Here is a 16,890-nt window from a genome sequence, read left to right as displayed (position 1 = left end):
CGATGCTTGAAGCTTGGCTTTTGACAATTGAACTCCGGTCTCATGAATTTTTTCACCGAGGTCAAGTGGAAGGTGTAAGGGTTGTAAGGGAAAAGTGGGAGCTGCTGAATATGATCGTAAGCAAAATGCTTGTCGGCAAGGTTATAGAAGTATTTTTGTAATCTCAATGCCAGTGATCGAGTCATAACAATATTTGCTGACGGCCGACCCAGTTAGAGAATGTGTTTATTCAGTCATAAAGAATATTCAACACCCTTCTACGAAGGCTCTGGTGATCTATAACACCACCGAACTGGCTATAAGATACAAAAAGAATGATTGAATTGATATTTACGCTACTGTATCCTCTTTAACCTCTGCCTTCCCCTCCAACCAGCCTTGTTGCCTACTTTCCTTCCAGGCCGAGACAAATGTTTCCAACCACATGTTTACTGTTTCCCAATTTGCCCTCCTTTCCTGAAGCTCGACGGGGATTTTATTGGGAATGGAATGATTTATGTGAGTTACACTTGGAAATAGAAAGGACAGTACTGCTGTGACCTTCACAGGATCACCGATGGGGGATGCCCCAACAAGAAATTCTGTGATTCTTGGACTGACTGCGTCGGCCGAGGCCACATACGTCGTATCACTCTTGAAAGTGGCATCAAAGAAAATGCCGAGACAAGACAACTGGCGACAGTATTTCAAAAGAGATGTAACTCCAGCGAAGGTCAACAACGGAGCAACGAGCCAGTTATGCTGGTCACCCAACCAGAGTCCCTGTAGGTGTGGACAAGCCAGGGCCATCTCCTTGAGAAAGGTATCATCAATATGCGCGGTGCACGAATGCCCAAGGTCTAAATGGTCGAGTCCCTTGAATGATAGGACTGGCTGTAACATGCGAGAGTTGAGCACGATCGATTCGTTGCTACCATCCTCGTCTGATATCCGGTCCACGGTCAGCGCGAGCCGTGTGAGTTCCCCGGGATGTATCAAGCACGCTTGTAAGTGAGAGAAGAAACGTTCGGGGAAGGAGTCATCGTAGAGGGAGCAGTGAATTTCCAGGCGTTGAATTGAGAAATGGGCGTTTTGCATGAATGCTTGAAAGAAAGAAGGTCTAGGGACTGAAATTGCTACCAGAGCATGGGGAATGGAAAATTCCAACATGGAGGATCTAGGATCTGATGAAGCAGAGAAATGCAACTCTTGAAGCGTTTGCAAAGAGGCTGCGTGCGCCAAAGCCTGCTTGTCCATAGGACCGACCTGCAACAGTCGAAGCTTGTTCCAGCCCAAAATTGCCTCGCTGATTGCATGTATTGAAAATTCATCTGCGTCTGGGCATATAAATTCCTCGAGAGAAGGGCATGATGATGCAAGCGAAGCAATAGCGATACACTTGCTGACATCCCACCAGACGGGAGAAAGCCTCAGGGTCTTAAGATTAGGCCCGCAGAAACAATGTAAAAAAGGAAAGTATTCTTCATTGTTGGATAGCCAATTCAACTTTGTGAAATTCAGAAGAAGGGGTCCCGGAAGGAGAAAACAATTCAGAAGTCGCATAATACTGACTCGGATATGCCATGTCTCTGAATAAGGTGAGATCGTCAGCGTGCGGACGCGTTTTGCATAACGCGCCAGAATGCGCCAGTCTGCATCGTACAATGGACGATCCCAGATCTAAGGGTAGGTTCTGAGTGGTGGGCGAGCAGATAATGATGACCCACTCACCGATTGGTCCCAGCGATTTCGGCTCCCACCAGATCAGAGAACGAGTGCATCTAAAGAGTCGAGCTGAGCCCACAGGACGTCCAGGGCAGGGTCTTTAAATGTTCGACACGTTCTTGCTAGACCACCGTGACGCGACCTTCGATATCCTCTTCTTCGCGGAGAGGATCATAGACATATTCGAAGATAACCCGCGCGACCTCCGGGATCCAACAGTGCATCTTTGTTCCAACAACCAGGTAACAAAGAGGAATGTGTGCTCAAGCAGTCGCCAGTGTTCTAAATCTCTTCAGGACAAAAATCTCTGCGGCGTCGGATCCGGCTGCGACGGAATGAGTTAAATAAGTGGTAAGCATATCCAATTATTAGTCACTTACCACTAGCAGACGAGTCTGTGACTCGACACAAATTCAAATCTGGAGACACAGCTGTACCAGGCTGTGCCCCTGGTGTACTGGTCTGTGACGAGTCCGAGTATATCGTGACTCGGACTGTGACAAGCTGTGACAACGTGATCGTTATGAATAAGCGGCGCCGCCAGTTGTTTGCCACAAACCTATCCTCCACAACATAGATCACCGCTTCGTTTCAACGTTCAACTCCCACTGAAAGCCATAATGAGCAACCTCGACTGGGACAGCAAGACCGTCATTGGATTCAAGGCTAAGGCCCCAAAAGTCACCCGCAACACGTCAGACCTAAATGGTGAGCAATGGTACACTCATTTGTACTTGAAATACATGTCTGATGAATTGTAAATTTTAGCCGTTTGTCTCTTTTGCTTCCAGATTAAACATACTTGACTGATGATCTCAAAAGGCGCGCAGAACAGGGGCTGTCGTTGCTACAGACAAGAAGGTCACCGCTGGTGGGAACAAAGCCCGTCCAGGTGCGTTTTTGCACAGTATCATACGAATTACTAACTGTGTGACATGCAGGGCCAGATCACCAACGCATAGCCAAGCTGGACCGCGAGAACGAAGTCGCTCCTCCACCGAAAGTCAACGCAAGCGTCGGCAAGGTCGGTACTGACTCGTGGTCCGTCACGTGAGCGCTAACACAGCACATAGGCTATCCAAACCGCTCGCATGGAGAAGCAGTTTACTCAGAAGGACCTGGCCCAGAAGACGAACGAGAAGCCTTCTGTGATACAGGACTACGAATCTGGAAAGGCTATCCCTAATCCTCAGGTCCTCGGCAAGTTCGAGAGGATTCTGGGTGTCAAGCTTCGTGGTGAGTACAGACGTCCCGTTTCGAGCAGCATTCGGAAATAACGTGCGTTTACAGGTGCGGATATTGGAAAGAAGCTGGAGGGGCCGAAAAAGTCGTAATTTGACCCCTCCGTCGTCGCATGATATCGACACATACCAGTGTGAATTGCTATCATATATGTAGTTCTGTCTGTCGCCACTAGATTTTTTTGCAATATTGTACTGGACATCGTTTGCAATTCTGAGCATACTTAATGAAAATTGAAGGAAAATAGAAGTAGCTGCTGAGCAACGAGGGAATGCTATACATGAACTTCACTGCGATACTATTATGAGCCCTGTTCTGCGTCTGGCGCCCCCTGTATCTCTTGACATGAGCGCAGACACAAGGATAAGCGAACAAAAGAACTTACATAAGTAATATAATCTGCACTCTCACAAGCCTTGTACTCTTTGAGCAGCTCCTCTGCAGTCGCTCTGATGGGCCACCAGTAAATCAAGTCCCTGACCGTAGACTTTGAGAATCACTCACCTCGCATCATCAAATTCTTCCAGTCCGTTCTCGAACATCTTCTCTTTCTTGTATTGCTCCAAAAATGCATTTCGTTTGCGTAGCCGGTCAAACTGGTCGAGCATCCGCTTGAACAGCTACAGAAAGAAAGAAAAACAGATCTTAGCATCGAGTAAAGACGTACACAGATGTCTTTCTACCGAAGCAATACTTGTGTGGTTAGCAAGCATGAGTCCACTGACACGGTGATTTGTCGTTACGTATGGCGAACGACGTGTCAAAGCCACTTGTATCGATGCTGGTCCCCAAGGTATGAAGTTCGCAAGCTGGCGTTCTCGTATCCGCAGAAGTGATTGGTGCACCTACATGCAAGACTGAGTGAGCAGAGTGTCAAATGAACAACGAATGGTGGAGTCTTACGTCAGTTGGGTCGACGTCTCCTTGGATGATATTCAAAATCGAGATGTAGCAGGCCGTTTTGCTTGGTGTTGTGGACACCATGCGGTTCTTGGGCTGAAGCAAACGCCGCATGACATCAAGAACAGTCGTTCTACGAATTGGTTTTGCCTAATAATACAGGAGATAAGTAAATTTGTGCACCAGAGACCGAGGAGAGAAACCTTGTCGATTTGATCACTTGTGAAAGGCGTGTACGAGGTCATGAGGAAGTGGCATCGAGGCGTTGGTATGAGTGAGGCTATTATGCCCACAAGGTCGTTATTCATATATCCTGGATATCGAAGTGTCTGAGTGCTCGCAGCCATAACTGTAGAAACCTTTGGTAGTAATTAGGCTGAGCAATCAAACAATATCACTCTGTTTGCGCACTCACGAGCTGATTTGTCTGGTCAAAAGTAGGCGTCTGGACGTGCAGCCGATCTGCCGATATTCGCGCCAGTGCGCCGTTGTCCAGGACAACAACCGAGTCAGCGTGGTTTGTTAGACGCTTAAGGGTAAGGAGAGAGTTGTAAGGCTGCACCACGACATCACCCTCGTTGGCATTCGGGAAAACAGAGTATGTTTGGATGAGCTTTTTAGGAAACTTATCATTCAAGCGCTCGAGGATGAAGGAACCGAATCCTGAGCCCGTGCCGCCTGCTATTGAATGCATAAGCATGAAGCCCTGTAAAACAGTCCATGAAGATCTACGAAGGCCAAGGCGAAGCAGAAGCCGATGCTCACCTCCAGAGAGTCGCTTCCCTCAGCTTCTCGATCAATCATTTCCATGACCTCCTCATACAGTCTCTCCCCAGAAGCATACCCATGCGCCCAGTTATTTCCAGCACCACCTCCATCTTTCGACATAAAAATGTTTTCTGGGTTGTACAAATTCGCCCACGGTGAGGTGAGGATGTTGTTGATAACCTAGACAATGCTACATAGTTAAGAGATCAGTCGCAATACATCGTAGGAGCACGTACGCGAGGCTCGAGGTCGACAAGAATCGCGCGTGGGATATAATGCTCGTCATCCGCCTGGTAGAAGAAGACATCTTTGCGGTCCCCGCCTTCGGTCGCCCATTCCTCGAGAATACCTTCTTTGTTGATCCCGTGTTCAGCACAGAGGCGTTGCCAGTATACAGCGCCCACTTTTTTTCAGTCACTAGATCAGAACACCTGAAGTTTGAATGGGCTCCGAGAGCTCACCTTGATTGCCACATTGTCCGAGCTGGACTGTCACTATTTCACGAGGCATGATGGACGCGGGACGCGTTCAAGATTGCATCAAATTCACGCGTGACGCGCATCTGAATTCATTAACTCATTCACACACAGCATTTAGAGTCATAACAGCAGAAGAGTTATTAACATTATATGGACCACCTCCCACTAACAACGAAAACATTTGCACGTAGAAAGAGAAGCTAATGATGCAGGTAACTATGTGATTGTGTCTACGAGCCTTGAGCCCAGTGAGTATGTGTATTATGTCAAATCAAATCAAACTTGTGTCATGGAGATAAGCGTGTGGTGGCCTTGAGCCATCCATGTGTGACGACGAAATGAATCCCCTGGGTGAATGTTGTTGTGCGCTACAGGACGAGCTAGGACGAGCTGCTGAGTTTGGGAAGACCCAAGGAGACAGATGCATAAAGAGAAGCACCATGCTAGGTGCACGCCGGTTGATGCTTGACATCAGAATTGGTCGGGGTGGAGTGAGGTGATGGTAGCGCAATTGAAAGCAGAGATGAAACGAGACGAGACGAGATGAATTTTCTGTGGAGAAAGTCCGTAATAGCCCATGGGTTACCAAAAGGAAAGGTCTCGGAGACGGTTAGCGTCTCCCAACTCCACGACGAGGAAGCTTCTTGATTTGTCTTCCATCAGGCTGAGGAGCAGCACCGATGGTAAATAGAGCACCTCCGCCAGATGAAGCGGTAGTAGGAGCAAATGAATTTGGCGTTGCAGCTGGCGCTGCACCCGACTGACCGAATGCGAACCCACCACCTGAGGGCTGTGGAAGCCCGCCGGCGGAGGTTGCTGGCGACGCAGGCTGACTACCCCCGAACGCAAACGAAGGAGCAGCAGGCTGCGAAGACGCGGGTGTGCCAAAAGAGAACGATGTCCCTGGACGATTAAATGCCAACGGACTCGATGGTGCTGACGATGTGCTTTGCTGTTGCCCAAATGCGTTGCTTGCGGTCTGACTGAATCCAAACCCTGGAGTCTGCGCCACATTAGGTGATGCTGCCTGCGAGAACGAAAACGGCCCTGCAGATGCTGGGGCAGGTGTTTCAGTTGCGCCCTGACCAAATCCAAAGCCCGAACCAGAAGGCTGGCCAAAGCTCCCAGAGCCAAACGCCATCCCCGGCTTCTCCTTGTCCTCTGGCTTCGCGAATGGATTGGCACTAGCCGTGCTAAATCCGAATCCAGGGCCTGTTGCCGTAGCAGGGCTCTGCGCGAAGAGGGTACTCCCTGCGGGGGTGCTACTGGCACCAGGGAAAGAAGAGAAATCGAGTGTTAGCCGCTCTGGCGCCTTCCCGTTGGTATTCATATCGCGACTCGGGCTCTCGTCCATGCTAATCTCCTGGTCTACTTTTGGTGGCGTAGCGGGACGGGCGGATGCAGGAGCAGGAGCAGACTGCCCAAAATTGAACGATTTGCTCGTGTCAGCGGCATTGCTGCCCGCGTTGGCATGCCCGAAGCTGAATGGCTTGGCTGTAGCAGTAGGTGGTGCAGGAGAAGAGGTGCCAAAGGTGAATGGCTTCTTCTCAGCTGGAGCAGGTGAAGCAGACGCAAATGAGAAAGGCGGAAGAACCGAGGCAGGTTTCTCCTCTGCGGGCGCAGTGTTGGGCGTGGGCCGAATGAGAATCCAGCCGCCGAGGTTATATCTTGCTTCCCGAAAGATGGTTTGGGAGCCTCTATCACAGGAGCGGGCACGGGAGCAGGGGTCGTAGAAGGTGCGGGCCCGCCGAATGAGAAAGCACTCTTCGATGGCTCTGTCATCGCAGGTGTCGGCGCTCGTTCTCCGAAAGAGAATCCGGGCTTGGATGGCTCGGCTACAGGTGCAGAAACAGCCGGTGTGCCAAAGCTGAATGGGGCGGTAGATGGAGTAGCTCCAAAGAGCGACGAAGGTTTGCTCGCTTCTTGCTCCGCTAGCTTCGGAGCTTCACTTGCAGGGGCAATTTCAGCAGGTGTAGTTGATGCACTAAACAAGAATGGCGAAGAGGACGGTGCAGGGGTAGAGGCATGTGCCGGTAGCGGAGAAATGACGGGGGAAGCGACAGGCGTCATCTCTATCGCAGCAGGCGCTGCTTTTGGTGGTGCTAAAACACCAAATGACGTGCCAGTGCTAGTGGAAGAAGGGCCGAAGATTGAGGTACTTGCAGACACAGGAGCCGCTCCGAACATAGAACTTGCAGCAGGCGCAGCGGATGGTGTGCCAGATACTTGGAGAGTTACAGGCGTACCGAACAAGGAAGTAGAGGTCTCAGTGTCCTTTGGAGCCTCTGGCACTTGTGCTGGTGTTGGTGTGGGTGCGAGAACAGGAGGGAGTGCACCAAAAGACCCCGAGAGGGTAGTAACAACCAACGGCTTGGTATACGCAGCCGTATTAGCAAAGAAATTGGGCATATTAGAAGCACTCGTGGAAAGGGTGGATGTAACGGGTGCAGGCTCAGTACGTTCCTCTGATTTGGGCGGCTGTGGGGTAGGAGGAACAAACGAGATGGTAGGGACTGCTGGAGCGGGGGCTGCAGAGGGCTCGGGTGCTGAGACCGACTTGGCCGCAGGTGCAATCGGTTTAGACAATGAAAATGGAAGCGCACTGATGGGAGGTTCTTTTGCGCCTGTGGTATCGTGAGGGATGGATGTCTGTGAAAATGATGAGATCGTTGATTCAGAAGTGCCATAAAATTGATCTACCTCTTTGGCAAACGTGAATCCAGCAGGGATTTCGAATACGGGTACTTTCTTTGCAGCCTCCTCGAGTGCAACTCTTTCATCATCCATAACATCCTCGTCATCTTCAAACGCCGCAGAGAACTTATTTGTGCGCTTTGCCGACGGGCGCTCAATGTGATTGCGCATTCGCGAGCGTCCAACGCGGAGAGACGACATCTCCCTTGTGGTACTGAGCTTCGGTTCGAATGCAGGTGCCTTCGGGAGTGCGGCAACCTCCATTTGCTTCTTACGTTGCACCTCTTCCGCCTGTGCTTTCTTTTGTTGTTCGCTTAACCTTTCAGCCTCAACTTCAGCACTCTCGTCCTCCTCCATCGCCCGCTCTTTGTCCTTCTCTCGGTCAGCCTCCTCATACGCTCGCACCGCCTCCTCTTCTCGCTTCCTCCTTGCGAGCCACTTCTTCATGCCACCCTCACCCGCGTATGGCTTTGTCCCATTGACACCATCTCGATCCTTCATCTTGTTCTTGCCTTTCCCCTTCTTATGCTCTCGGTCCCGGTCATGCATGAGAGTGATAGGGCGACTCTTCTTGGATATAAAAGTGTCCGGGATCGGTGCACCCTTGAGACGCGAGGGAAGGAGGGGAGTTTTGTATACCTCAAGCTCATGCAGGGCCTTCTCGGCAGGATTGATCGGCCAAAGATGAGCTATTGCAGGATAATCAATCATTAAAAGCGACCAAGAATGTGGGCATACGCACGAGCAGATATATCCGTCATGGATCCAGTGCCAAACAAAACGGATCCTCGTCGGACAGGTGAACGGGTTTGCTGAGAAAATCGTGTCAAAGGTACGTCTATGGCAAGAGAAACAAAAAGAGAAAAATAAAAAATAATCCTCACCTTACGCTGAGAGTCTAATAATGAACCAAGAGTGGCTTGTCTGGTCATTTCCGCAGTGCTAGACTTCTGCAAGCCAGGCGGGGCTTTGACAAACATGGGGTTTGACATCAATGTTGTAAGTGGTGGCGGCTCGGTTGGATCGCGCTCCAAGCGAGGGGGAATGACAGGGCCAAAATCGGAACCCGAGGGCTGGGGTGTAATAGACGTACGCATGCGAAGGTTTGACATGGACGGTTCCCTGCTGATGGACATGGCATCTTTCTCCTCGGTGAGATCTTGCATAGTCGGGACTGGCTGCAACCTTGCTGGCGAACCGGAATAGCCTAGCCCAGATGGAGGATCAAGAGACATAGTACGCACAGACGGCTGTGCCTTGAGCTGTGACCCACTTGGGTAAGGGGACATCGTGCGCCTATTACGGGGTGTGGCAGTGGGTACGCGGAGAGCTTTTCGTGGCGAGGGCGAAACATGGCGATGATTTTGGATGCGTGCACCTTCAGATGTTTTATGGTGCTGTCTGAAGGCTGATCTGGGGGGATCAAGGTATGGCTGCTTATCTCTGTTGGGGCTACCCATCCTCATTCTCTTGGTCCGTTGCTCTGAGTCAGAGTCAGAGTCATCGCGTGTTTGTTCTGAAGCGATGGGCAGCCGCCTTCGCTTTCCTCTAGCGTCGCCATCGCCAAAGTCTTCCTCGCTGCCACCAAACCATGAGAGTGGGGCAGTGACGATGTTCTTGATGGCGCCGAAAAACGAATTTTTGCGTCCAAGTGCGGCTGGAGGAGGACGGGGCTGTGTTTGGGTATAGGTGCTCATCACTGTCTGCGTTGACGAGAACAGTTTCGATCCAGTGGTCGCTGTCGTCCTGTGCGCACAAACTGACAGTGTCTACAACGCGTGGAGAACCCTCACGGGATGCAAACTTTGCTCCGTTTCATCCGCACAAGAACACAAACGAGGCGATACTCTCCCACGATCACACAACTGGGTCATTACGTTATAAGGAACTGCCAGTAAATCATTCCAGTCTGCTGTTGGTAGCCAGCTAGTCTGGCCAAGATTCTGATAGGCCGCAGCATGTATTCAAGAAGTGCGGTTAACTTGGCTAATCGAAATTCGCGCTCTTTATTACACCAGACACGACGAATACGTACGAGCATACGTGTATTCACGCACACACCAGAGACAGCGGCGAGCATATCTAAATTGGACGGGGACGTAAGTGACTTCGAGACCAGAGGTTCTCGATACTAATTATCTGTAGTCTCAAGAACGATGGTTGTTCATCGACTCCATCTTTCCTATTCGCCTCGGTATCTGGGAGTTCGTACCACCCAAGTAGTACACCTTCTACCTTAACTAAACCCACGCAGCCTTCGACACTATATTGGCATATTACGCGAGGAAAACCTCTTGGAGCGCTTGCATGAGCGTCTCGAGACCGTGAAGACGCACGACTTCCACATTCGAGAGCTCCAGCCTTACCAGAAGGATGGCGGTATCTTTGTGCGCTTCACTTATACTGCTCGTGATAACCAGAACGCGCTCGAAACGCTCCAGACGGATCTCCAACTTGAAGCTACTAAGCATGGCGGTCTCCCTTCTTGGTCTGGACTTAATTACTGCAATATCTGGCTCGTGAAGGGGGAGCCGTTTCTTGAGGTGCGTTTTCGCAAGTAGAAGTTGCTTGGCGAGAATGCAAACGAAACGATCAGGATATGTACCGTTATCCGTCAGGAATCGTTCACGTATCCTTCCAGGGCCCAGATGTTCCCGAAGAAGCCTTGTATAGTCTATTTAGAGTGAGTTCACTCAATTATAAGTTTACTTCTCCTTACCCCGTGCTAGCCGTGCGGCCGAATACTCAATATCACCGCCCCTACACCTGTTCCCGCAGGCACGCTTCGCTCCTCTGATATCCTATTCCACCGCGTACGCTCCGCCACTGTCGCACGGAACACCATCCATGGATACACATTTTCCAGTGGTGGTGGAACAACATGCCTGAGGACTGTATACCAACGCCCCATTCAGGCCCATGCAATTAGGGACTGGTTGACTTCGCATCCCAGGATCGTGTTGCCGATCATATTTTTCTTGCTCGGCACGTTGACTTACACTGTGTGTGAACCATTTTCTAATTTATTCATGAGAGCTAGAAAACAATTGTTTAGATATTCGATCCCGTAAGAGTCCTCTCTGTTGAAGGGAAGATGCTTAATTGGTTCGATTATCGCGGTAAGTATTTTCGATCATGGTCATGGAACGTACCAACTCATTTCTTTCATTTCAGAATACAAATTATATAAATGGTTTCGTGCGAATGCCTTGGACCGGTTCTCCCTCACGAGCTTGGCTCGTGAAGATGTCCCTCCACAGGGAGACATCTGGAAGGAGCGTAAGGACGCAGAAAGCGCTCTGCGGAGCTACCTCTCTGACCTACCTTGTAAGTTTCTCGCACATTTTCCAATGTAAAATGCTGACAGCACAATTTGAATAGCTACTGTTGCATTTGTGCATGGTCCCCAGGGCAGCGGCAAATCGCGTATGCTCGAGGCTATCATCCGCGACACTGGCAGGTTTGTAATACATTATATCCATCTAGACACAGCTTATCATAATTTATAGAAAAGCTTTAGTGATCGATTGTGCTGAGCTCAATAGAGCGACATCAGACACGCGTCTCGTTTCCGCACTCGCACATCAGACCGGCTACAAACCAATTTTCACCTTCCTAAACTCCGTCAACAACATGGTGGACATTGCGACCGTTGGCCTAATCGGGCAAAAAGGTGATTTGATTGGTTATTCTTCACTTCATTGACTAAATAATTAACGTATTTCTAGCAGGCTTCAAGTCCTCCCTTGAAGACCAGCTGAAACAAATTCTCGAAGTCACAGGCACAGCACTGAAGAAAGTCAATCATTCCCTTCGCGCTTCTGCGCAGCGCGCCGTTAAAACAGCACAACAAGCTGAGAAACAACGAGCCGAAGAAGTGCGGACTCGCGCCCGTATTCGTGCCGGGACATGGCATGATCCACGGCTGGACTGTATTGCCGGAAACGGCATTATATGCGAGCTTGGGGTGGGCGACGAGTTACTAGAGGGCGACGACAACGGGTTTGCGAGCTTCGATGCGATGGAGAAACATGTTGAAAACTCAAGTGGTGGAGAGGAGAAGATGAGTGAGGAGCTAGCGAGACAACAACGCCGGCACGCAGAGGACGTGCAAGCTGTGCGTACGCTGCCGATTGTCGTCATCAAAAACTATGCCGCACGGGGAGGAATTTACAAGGAGGAACTTCTCGGCGTTTTGGCGCATTGGGCAGCGTCCCTCGCCGAGAACCAGGTGATTCGCATTGCTCCACTTGTCAATTGTGCTCCTAATGTCTTTCGAGATTGCCCATGTTATCGTGGTCAGCGACAACCGCGAGAACGCAAAGCTACTGGCCCGGGGTGTGTGTTATATCTTTACCCTTATGAAGTATTGTTAACATGGTGTTACAGCGTTGCCTTCCAAGCCCTTGAACTCTATTGCTCTGTATGATGCTGATGCCCCTACTGCACTCTCCTTCGTTCGCAGACGCCTGTACGATGCTGGCATCACATCGGACCTCACGCCTGCACAAAATAAGGCCATAGAACACCTTGGCGGCCGCACGAGCGACCTTGAACGTGTGAGTCATCTGTTGTCTCCTTTAACGCGCATATTAATACGCTTCCTCACATAGTTAATCCACAAAGTCTGCAGTGGCCAATGCATCGAGGAAGCGGTAGAAGACATCATCACTAGCGGTGTCGGAGAACTGAGGAAGAAGGCCTTTGGAGAGGACATCGACGACGCTAAGAGTTTGCTGTGGTCCAGGGAGCAGGCGTGGACCGTGCTCAAGCAACTGGCACGCAAAGCTGAGGTACTCAACCTCATGTGCTAGTCCACAGGTTGCTCACTTTTCTCGTCAGCTGCCGTATTACGAAGTGTTACTCGATGCGCCTTTCAAGGGAGACGAGCTGCCACTTCGTGCCATGGAACACGCTGAGATCATATCTATCAGCACACAACATGGTATTGTCAATCATTCAGGCTGGGGGACAACTGTCTAATATCCTTTTCAGGTCGACCATCCACGATACGTCCCGGAAAGCCCGTGTTCAAATGTGTCTTTGAGAGACTTGTGAACGGTAATGGGCAATGCAATTGTTATCTAATTTCCCCTCACTGACGATACGGCAGACCCTGTCTTCCAAGCCACACAAGACATCGCGCTCAACGAGAAAATTATCTCGAGCGCTGAAAATACCGTTCGTACATGCGAATCCGAGCTTAGCACACTTCAGGACCTCTCAAAAGGGGAGCACTCATTCTGGTGGTTCAGGCGTAGAGCAACATCCGAGCGGAAGGAATACTTGTTGAAGAAGATGCGTTCCGCACAAACAAAGATTCAGACTCTGGAGAAGCGGAATGTTGAGCTGAAGAGAGTATTGGCGAAGAGAGTTTGATTATATAGTATCGTACACTGGATGTTTCGCATTCATATGCTCTTCAAATTCTACAGATCGACTGTCCTCAGACGCTACATAGTACATGGGTTGAGTGTGTTTAGGGTAGACTGCGGTTGACCTGGTATTGTTCTCCCAGTCCAGTATAGATACCCTGGTAAACTATGACGCCTCCGCGCCTACGAAGTAATGCGCATGGCCTGTGAATGGTGATTCAATACATGGAATCAATACTTAGTACGCTATTGCTTTCCTCCAGCTACCCTTGCTTCCAACTCTGCTTTCGACTTGGGCCACGTACTATCTGCTGTCTCCTTCCTTCGCTGACGCTGCTGAGATACACTGTTCAGAATGCGATGGTTTATGTAAGGCATTAGGACGGACAGCATTTCCGTGACGGTGGCACGTGGAAGGATCATCGATATCATGGGGATGAATCGATGTATAGATTTATCATATTTGGATTGACAGTATCGACTGGAGGAATATTTACGATGTCACTTGTGAAAGTAGCATCGAAGAAATTCCTAGATCTGACTGGACAACTGGCTGCAGTACTTGTCCTAAGAGATGCGACACCATTAAAGGCCGGTAACGGCGGAGCAATGGGCCAGCAGCCTCGATCACCTAAGTAGAGTTTGGATCCGTAGGCGTGGCCATGTTTGTTACGGAGGTAACATCAATGAGCGCGGTGCATGTACCCGCAAGATCCAAACAGTCAAGTGCCTTGAATGATAGGAGCGCATACAACACGAGGGAAGTGACAACGGCCGGTTCGCTGCTAGCCTCATCGTCTGATATCCCCTATGAATTCAATTTCAACTCCGAGTTCCCCAGTATGCATGAAGCACGCCCGAGTGTGAGTGCAGTAGAGATGCAGCACTATGCTACTATTCAGAAGAGATTCAAGATAGTGGAAGATATATAACTGATGGCGATATCTGGATGCCATAAGTACCTTCTTACATGGCCAATTGAGAGGTGTTGAGGTGGAAAACTAATTTGCAACTTGCCATCAGTTGCAGGTATTAATACAGCAACCAAGAGTGACAAAGCATGGAGGTCTAGTGGTTCTGGCGCATTGAGCCTAGATAGTCTATCCATGCCAGCCAGTTCCGGAGACAGGACCGTTCATCGATAATAGGTCGTAAAGTGATTTAAGCAGCATTGCCTGAATTTTAGGGTGATACAAAGGTAATATTTATGGTGATGATGGTGCGTCATTTGGACCTGGCCCAAGAGATACGAATGTAGCTAGATAGGCTTGATCTTGAAGTGAAGAGAAATGAGGGAGAATATCAAACACTAAACAAATGGCTGTAAGATCGTGTAAGGGAAAGCAGGCGAAAGAATACCTTCAAGTCTTGTACGAGGTAGTAAAATACACGAAGTCCTTCAGGATCCTCGCTGTCTTGGATATCAACAAGCGACCCGATTTTCGCAGTCTGGATGGGACGAATGATTTATAATATCACATGTGTAAAAGTACTGCTAGTCACGAACCTCGAAAGCAATGTGGTCATTGCCTACACGTATCTCGAGTTCTTGCTTTCCAACGATGTTTTTTTTCGGCCAATTCGTATCGTCTTCCCTGGATGGCAAGTCAGCAGGTCAAAAATGGAGCGAAGAGTATGATTACTTTGTGATTTCACTCGATTCCACAATGCGTTTGAGCTCCTTGACCACTAACGGCCCAACCCACACTAAGGACTTGAGGTCAGCAGCCGCGTGGAATGCAAGATGAATTACTGACTTTCTTTCCGGATCAAGCTGTCATTCCTATAATTCGAGTTGTTGGCATATCGAAGACGACCATGGGAGTACTCAAACTCCAAAAATTCATGGACCGTGTTTTCCTGAATGACCGGTGCTGCATGAATACTTAGCGATATTACAAACGGGATTCAAGATGATTTACTAGTATCTGAAAACGTCTGTCAGCCCAGTTATTTCATGAATTAGCAGGACACCCGCCTGAGATAGAATGGGTCACTGTCATGGGAAGACATAGCGGTCTATTGTCGAAACTGTCCAAGCTCAAATTGGAATATTAGTGAGAAGGTTTGGCGAGAAATGCGATCCGGCATTCGCCGGGTTCGATATTTTGCATACAGAGTACTAGTCGCGATTCGCGAACTTGAAGACATGTTCCCTCAACGATCCTGTCTAGCTTTGCCAACCATAGCCAGATTGGTACGGTTCAATGGCAGCAGCAGCAACACTAGGTATGTGCTTGCTCATTGCGTGTCTTGCAGCTGAATGATATCAGCCTTTATGCAGTGGTCCACTGCTGCCTACTCGGAAACTGGAACCGGAGGCTCCTGCACCATTAACAGAAGAAGAGTTTTCTTCCATGACTATTCATGGACGCAGCCTCTATCCCCCGTCATACCACCCCCGCACTCATTCAGTTCCGGTCGCTCAGCTGCAGTTCCGCGCATATAACCATCAATTCCTTGAACTGTACATGCATTTTGTAGGACATGCAGCTGCAGCATTAGGTATCCCAATTTCACGCCCGGTGTACTTGCCAACACAACGCTCGCTATGGACTGTACCTCGCGGTCCGTTCGTGCACAAGAAGAGTCAAGAGAACTTTGAACGGAAGGTGCACAAACGTGCAATTAAAGCATGGGATGCGGACCCCGAGGTCGTCGACCGTTGGGTGCGGTACATCGCTCGACATGCAATGCCTGGGGTTGGGTTGAGAGTGACTCAATGGAAGAGGGCACCTCCTGGTATCGGACAACATATGGTAGATGCAGCTGTGGGCACAACCAGACCGGGTTCCGGTGCCGATAATGTCAAGGCGTTGGCGAAGAAAATCATGCGGCAAGAACTTTGATCTTTTATACTCTATCTTTTGTCTATCTCCCACTATAATCACCTGATGGTCTGTGGTAGCCATGCATGATATTACTGTAACTAGAGTACCTTGAACCCATGCATGTTTTATTGCTATCCTACACACTCATAGCTTGTCAGCGTTGATGTAATTTCAACCTTTGAGGGTGATGATGATCATGCTTGATTGAATTCATACCAGAGGCTGTACAAACATTATGAACTGATATCAATTCAACACAGTAAGTTATGTTGGTAACACCTTTGATATCATGCATATGGTACATGTTCGTTCAGAACTGACAATACCATAATCAAACGATCAAGTTGAGGCCAAAACTTGTGCAGTTGCGATATTAAAAGTTGTAGTAAGCCGAGGCCTGGGAGATGAACCGACGTGTACTTGGATTAACAGCGGCATCGACTGGGGGAATGAGTATGGTGTCACTTGTGAAAGTGGCATCGAAGAAGTTCCTAGATTGGACAACTGGCGGCAGTGTCCTAAAAGAGATGCGACTCCATCATCAAAGGTCGGCAACGGTGCAATGAGCCAGCAGCCTCGATTACCCAAGTAGAATTTCCATAGGTGTGGACAAGACAGGGCCACGTTTGTTATGAAGGTACCGCGCGGCGCATACATCAGCAAGATCTAAGCAATCGAGTCCCTTGAATGATAGAAGCGAACGCAACATGGGAGAGGTGACAACGACTGGTTCGTTGCTAGCATCATCGTCTGATATCCCCTAAGAGTTCAATCTCGACTCTGTGAGTTCCCCGGGATGCATGAAACACGCTTGTAAGCGCGAGAAGAAATGTTCGGGGGAAATGTTCATCCACTGAACCCTCATAAATAATCAGACATTGAATCGAGAAGTGGACG

General features: G+C 49.4%; 7 protein-coding genes across 7 annotated transcripts; 3 read left to right on the top strand and 4 right to left on the bottom strand.

The window, feature by feature from the left end:
• Positions 1–230: 230 nt before the first annotated feature.
• Positions 231–1,675, bottom strand: BJ212DRAFT_1048431 (uncharacterized protein). Its single transcript, XM_041328932.1, has one exon. The coding sequence runs from the start codon at positions 1,540–1,542 to the stop codon at positions 331–333; it is 1,212 nt and encodes a 403-aa protein (XP_041195032.1). The 5' UTR covers positions 1,543–1,675; the 3' UTR covers positions 231–330.
• A 537-nt stretch (positions 1,676–2,212) lies between these two features.
• Positions 2,213–3,194, top strand: BJ212DRAFT_1341269 (ylMBF1). Its single transcript, XM_041335139.1, has 6 exons — positions 2,213–2,411; positions 2,472–2,474; positions 2,527–2,596; positions 2,646–2,728; positions 2,778–2,940; positions 2,995–3,194. Exons 1-6 carry the CDS (start codon positions 2,325–2,327, stop codon positions 3,036–3,038), a joined length of 450 nt encoding a protein of 149 aa, XP_041195031.1. The 5' UTR covers positions 2,213–2,324; the 3' UTR covers positions 3,039–3,194.
• BJ212DRAFT_1341264 (gamma tubulin) lies at positions 3,195–5,167 on the bottom strand. Its single transcript, XM_041335138.1, has 10 exons — positions 5,076–5,167; positions 4,851–5,017; positions 4,612–4,794; positions 4,262–4,552; positions 4,050–4,205; positions 3,850–3,996; positions 3,630–3,791; positions 3,451–3,566; positions 3,332–3,395; positions 3,195–3,277 (listed from the first exon to the last, which is right to left on the bottom strand). The coding sequence occupies exons 1-10, from the start codon at positions 5,122–5,124 to the stop codon at positions 3,248–3,250; spliced, it is 1,365 nt and encodes a 454-aa protein (XP_041195030.1). The 5' UTR covers positions 5,125–5,167; the 3' UTR covers positions 3,195–3,247.
• A 536-nt stretch (positions 5,168–5,703) lies between these two features.
• On the bottom strand, positions 5,704–9,484 carry BJ212DRAFT_1478730 (uncharacterized protein; the record flags this gene model as incomplete). The annotated part of the gene is made up of 5 exons (XM_041339749.1): positions 5,704–6,788; positions 6,857–7,742; positions 7,794–8,476; positions 8,530–8,599; positions 8,672–9,484. 5 exons carry the CDS (start codon positions 9,482–9,484, stop codon positions 5,704–5,706), a joined length of 3,537 nt encoding a protein of 1,178 aa, XP_041195029.1.
• A 261-nt stretch (positions 9,485–9,745) lies between these two features.
• On the top strand, positions 9,746–13,166 carry BJ212DRAFT_1478729 (RNA12 protein-domain-containing protein; the record flags this gene model as incomplete). Its single annotated transcript, XM_041339748.1, has 16 exons — positions 9,746–9,886; positions 9,933–9,991; positions 10,042–10,330; positions 10,384–10,470; positions 10,517–10,789; positions 10,843–10,906; positions 10,962–11,114; positions 11,169–11,247; positions 11,297–11,460; positions 11,519–12,018; positions 12,068–12,125; positions 12,177–12,346; positions 12,401–12,580; positions 12,630–12,732; positions 12,783–12,848; positions 12,901–13,166. The coding sequence occupies 16 exons, from the start codon at positions 9,746–9,748 to the stop codon at positions 13,164–13,166; spliced, it is 2,652 nt and encodes an 883-aa protein (XP_041195028.1).
• A 1,254-nt stretch (positions 13,167–14,420) lies between these two features.
• BJ212DRAFT_1445946 (mago nashi) lies at positions 14,421–15,175 on the bottom strand (the record flags this gene model as incomplete). The annotated part of the gene is made up of 6 exons (XM_041338168.1): positions 14,421–14,471; positions 14,522–14,611; positions 14,670–14,757; positions 14,806–14,869; positions 14,920–15,022; positions 15,137–15,175. The coding sequence occupies 6 exons, from the start codon at positions 15,173–15,175 to the stop codon at positions 14,421–14,423; spliced, it is 435 nt and encodes a 144-aa protein (XP_041195027.1).
• Positions 14,805–16,233, top strand: BJ212DRAFT_1341246 (ribosomal protein S10 domain-containing protein). The gene is made up of 3 exons (XM_041335137.1): positions 14,805–14,869; positions 14,920–15,391; positions 15,447–16,233. Exons 2-3 carry the CDS (start codon positions 15,240–15,242, stop codon positions 16,009–16,011), a joined length of 717 nt encoding a protein of 238 aa, XP_041195026.1. The 5' UTR covers positions 14,805–14,869; positions 14,920–15,239; the 3' UTR covers positions 16,012–16,233.
• Positions 16,234–16,890: the final 657 nt, after the last annotated feature.

The sequence above is a fragment of the Suillus subaureus genome, assembly GCF_016647635.1.
Source record: "Suillus subaureus strain MN1 chromosome Unknown BJ212scaffold_9, whole genome shotgun sequence".
Classification (NCBI taxonomy): domain Eukaryota; kingdom Fungi; phylum Basidiomycota; class Agaricomycetes; order Boletales; family Suillaceae; genus Suillus; species Suillus subaureus.
This window is presented reverse-complemented; position numbering and strand designations above follow the sequence as displayed.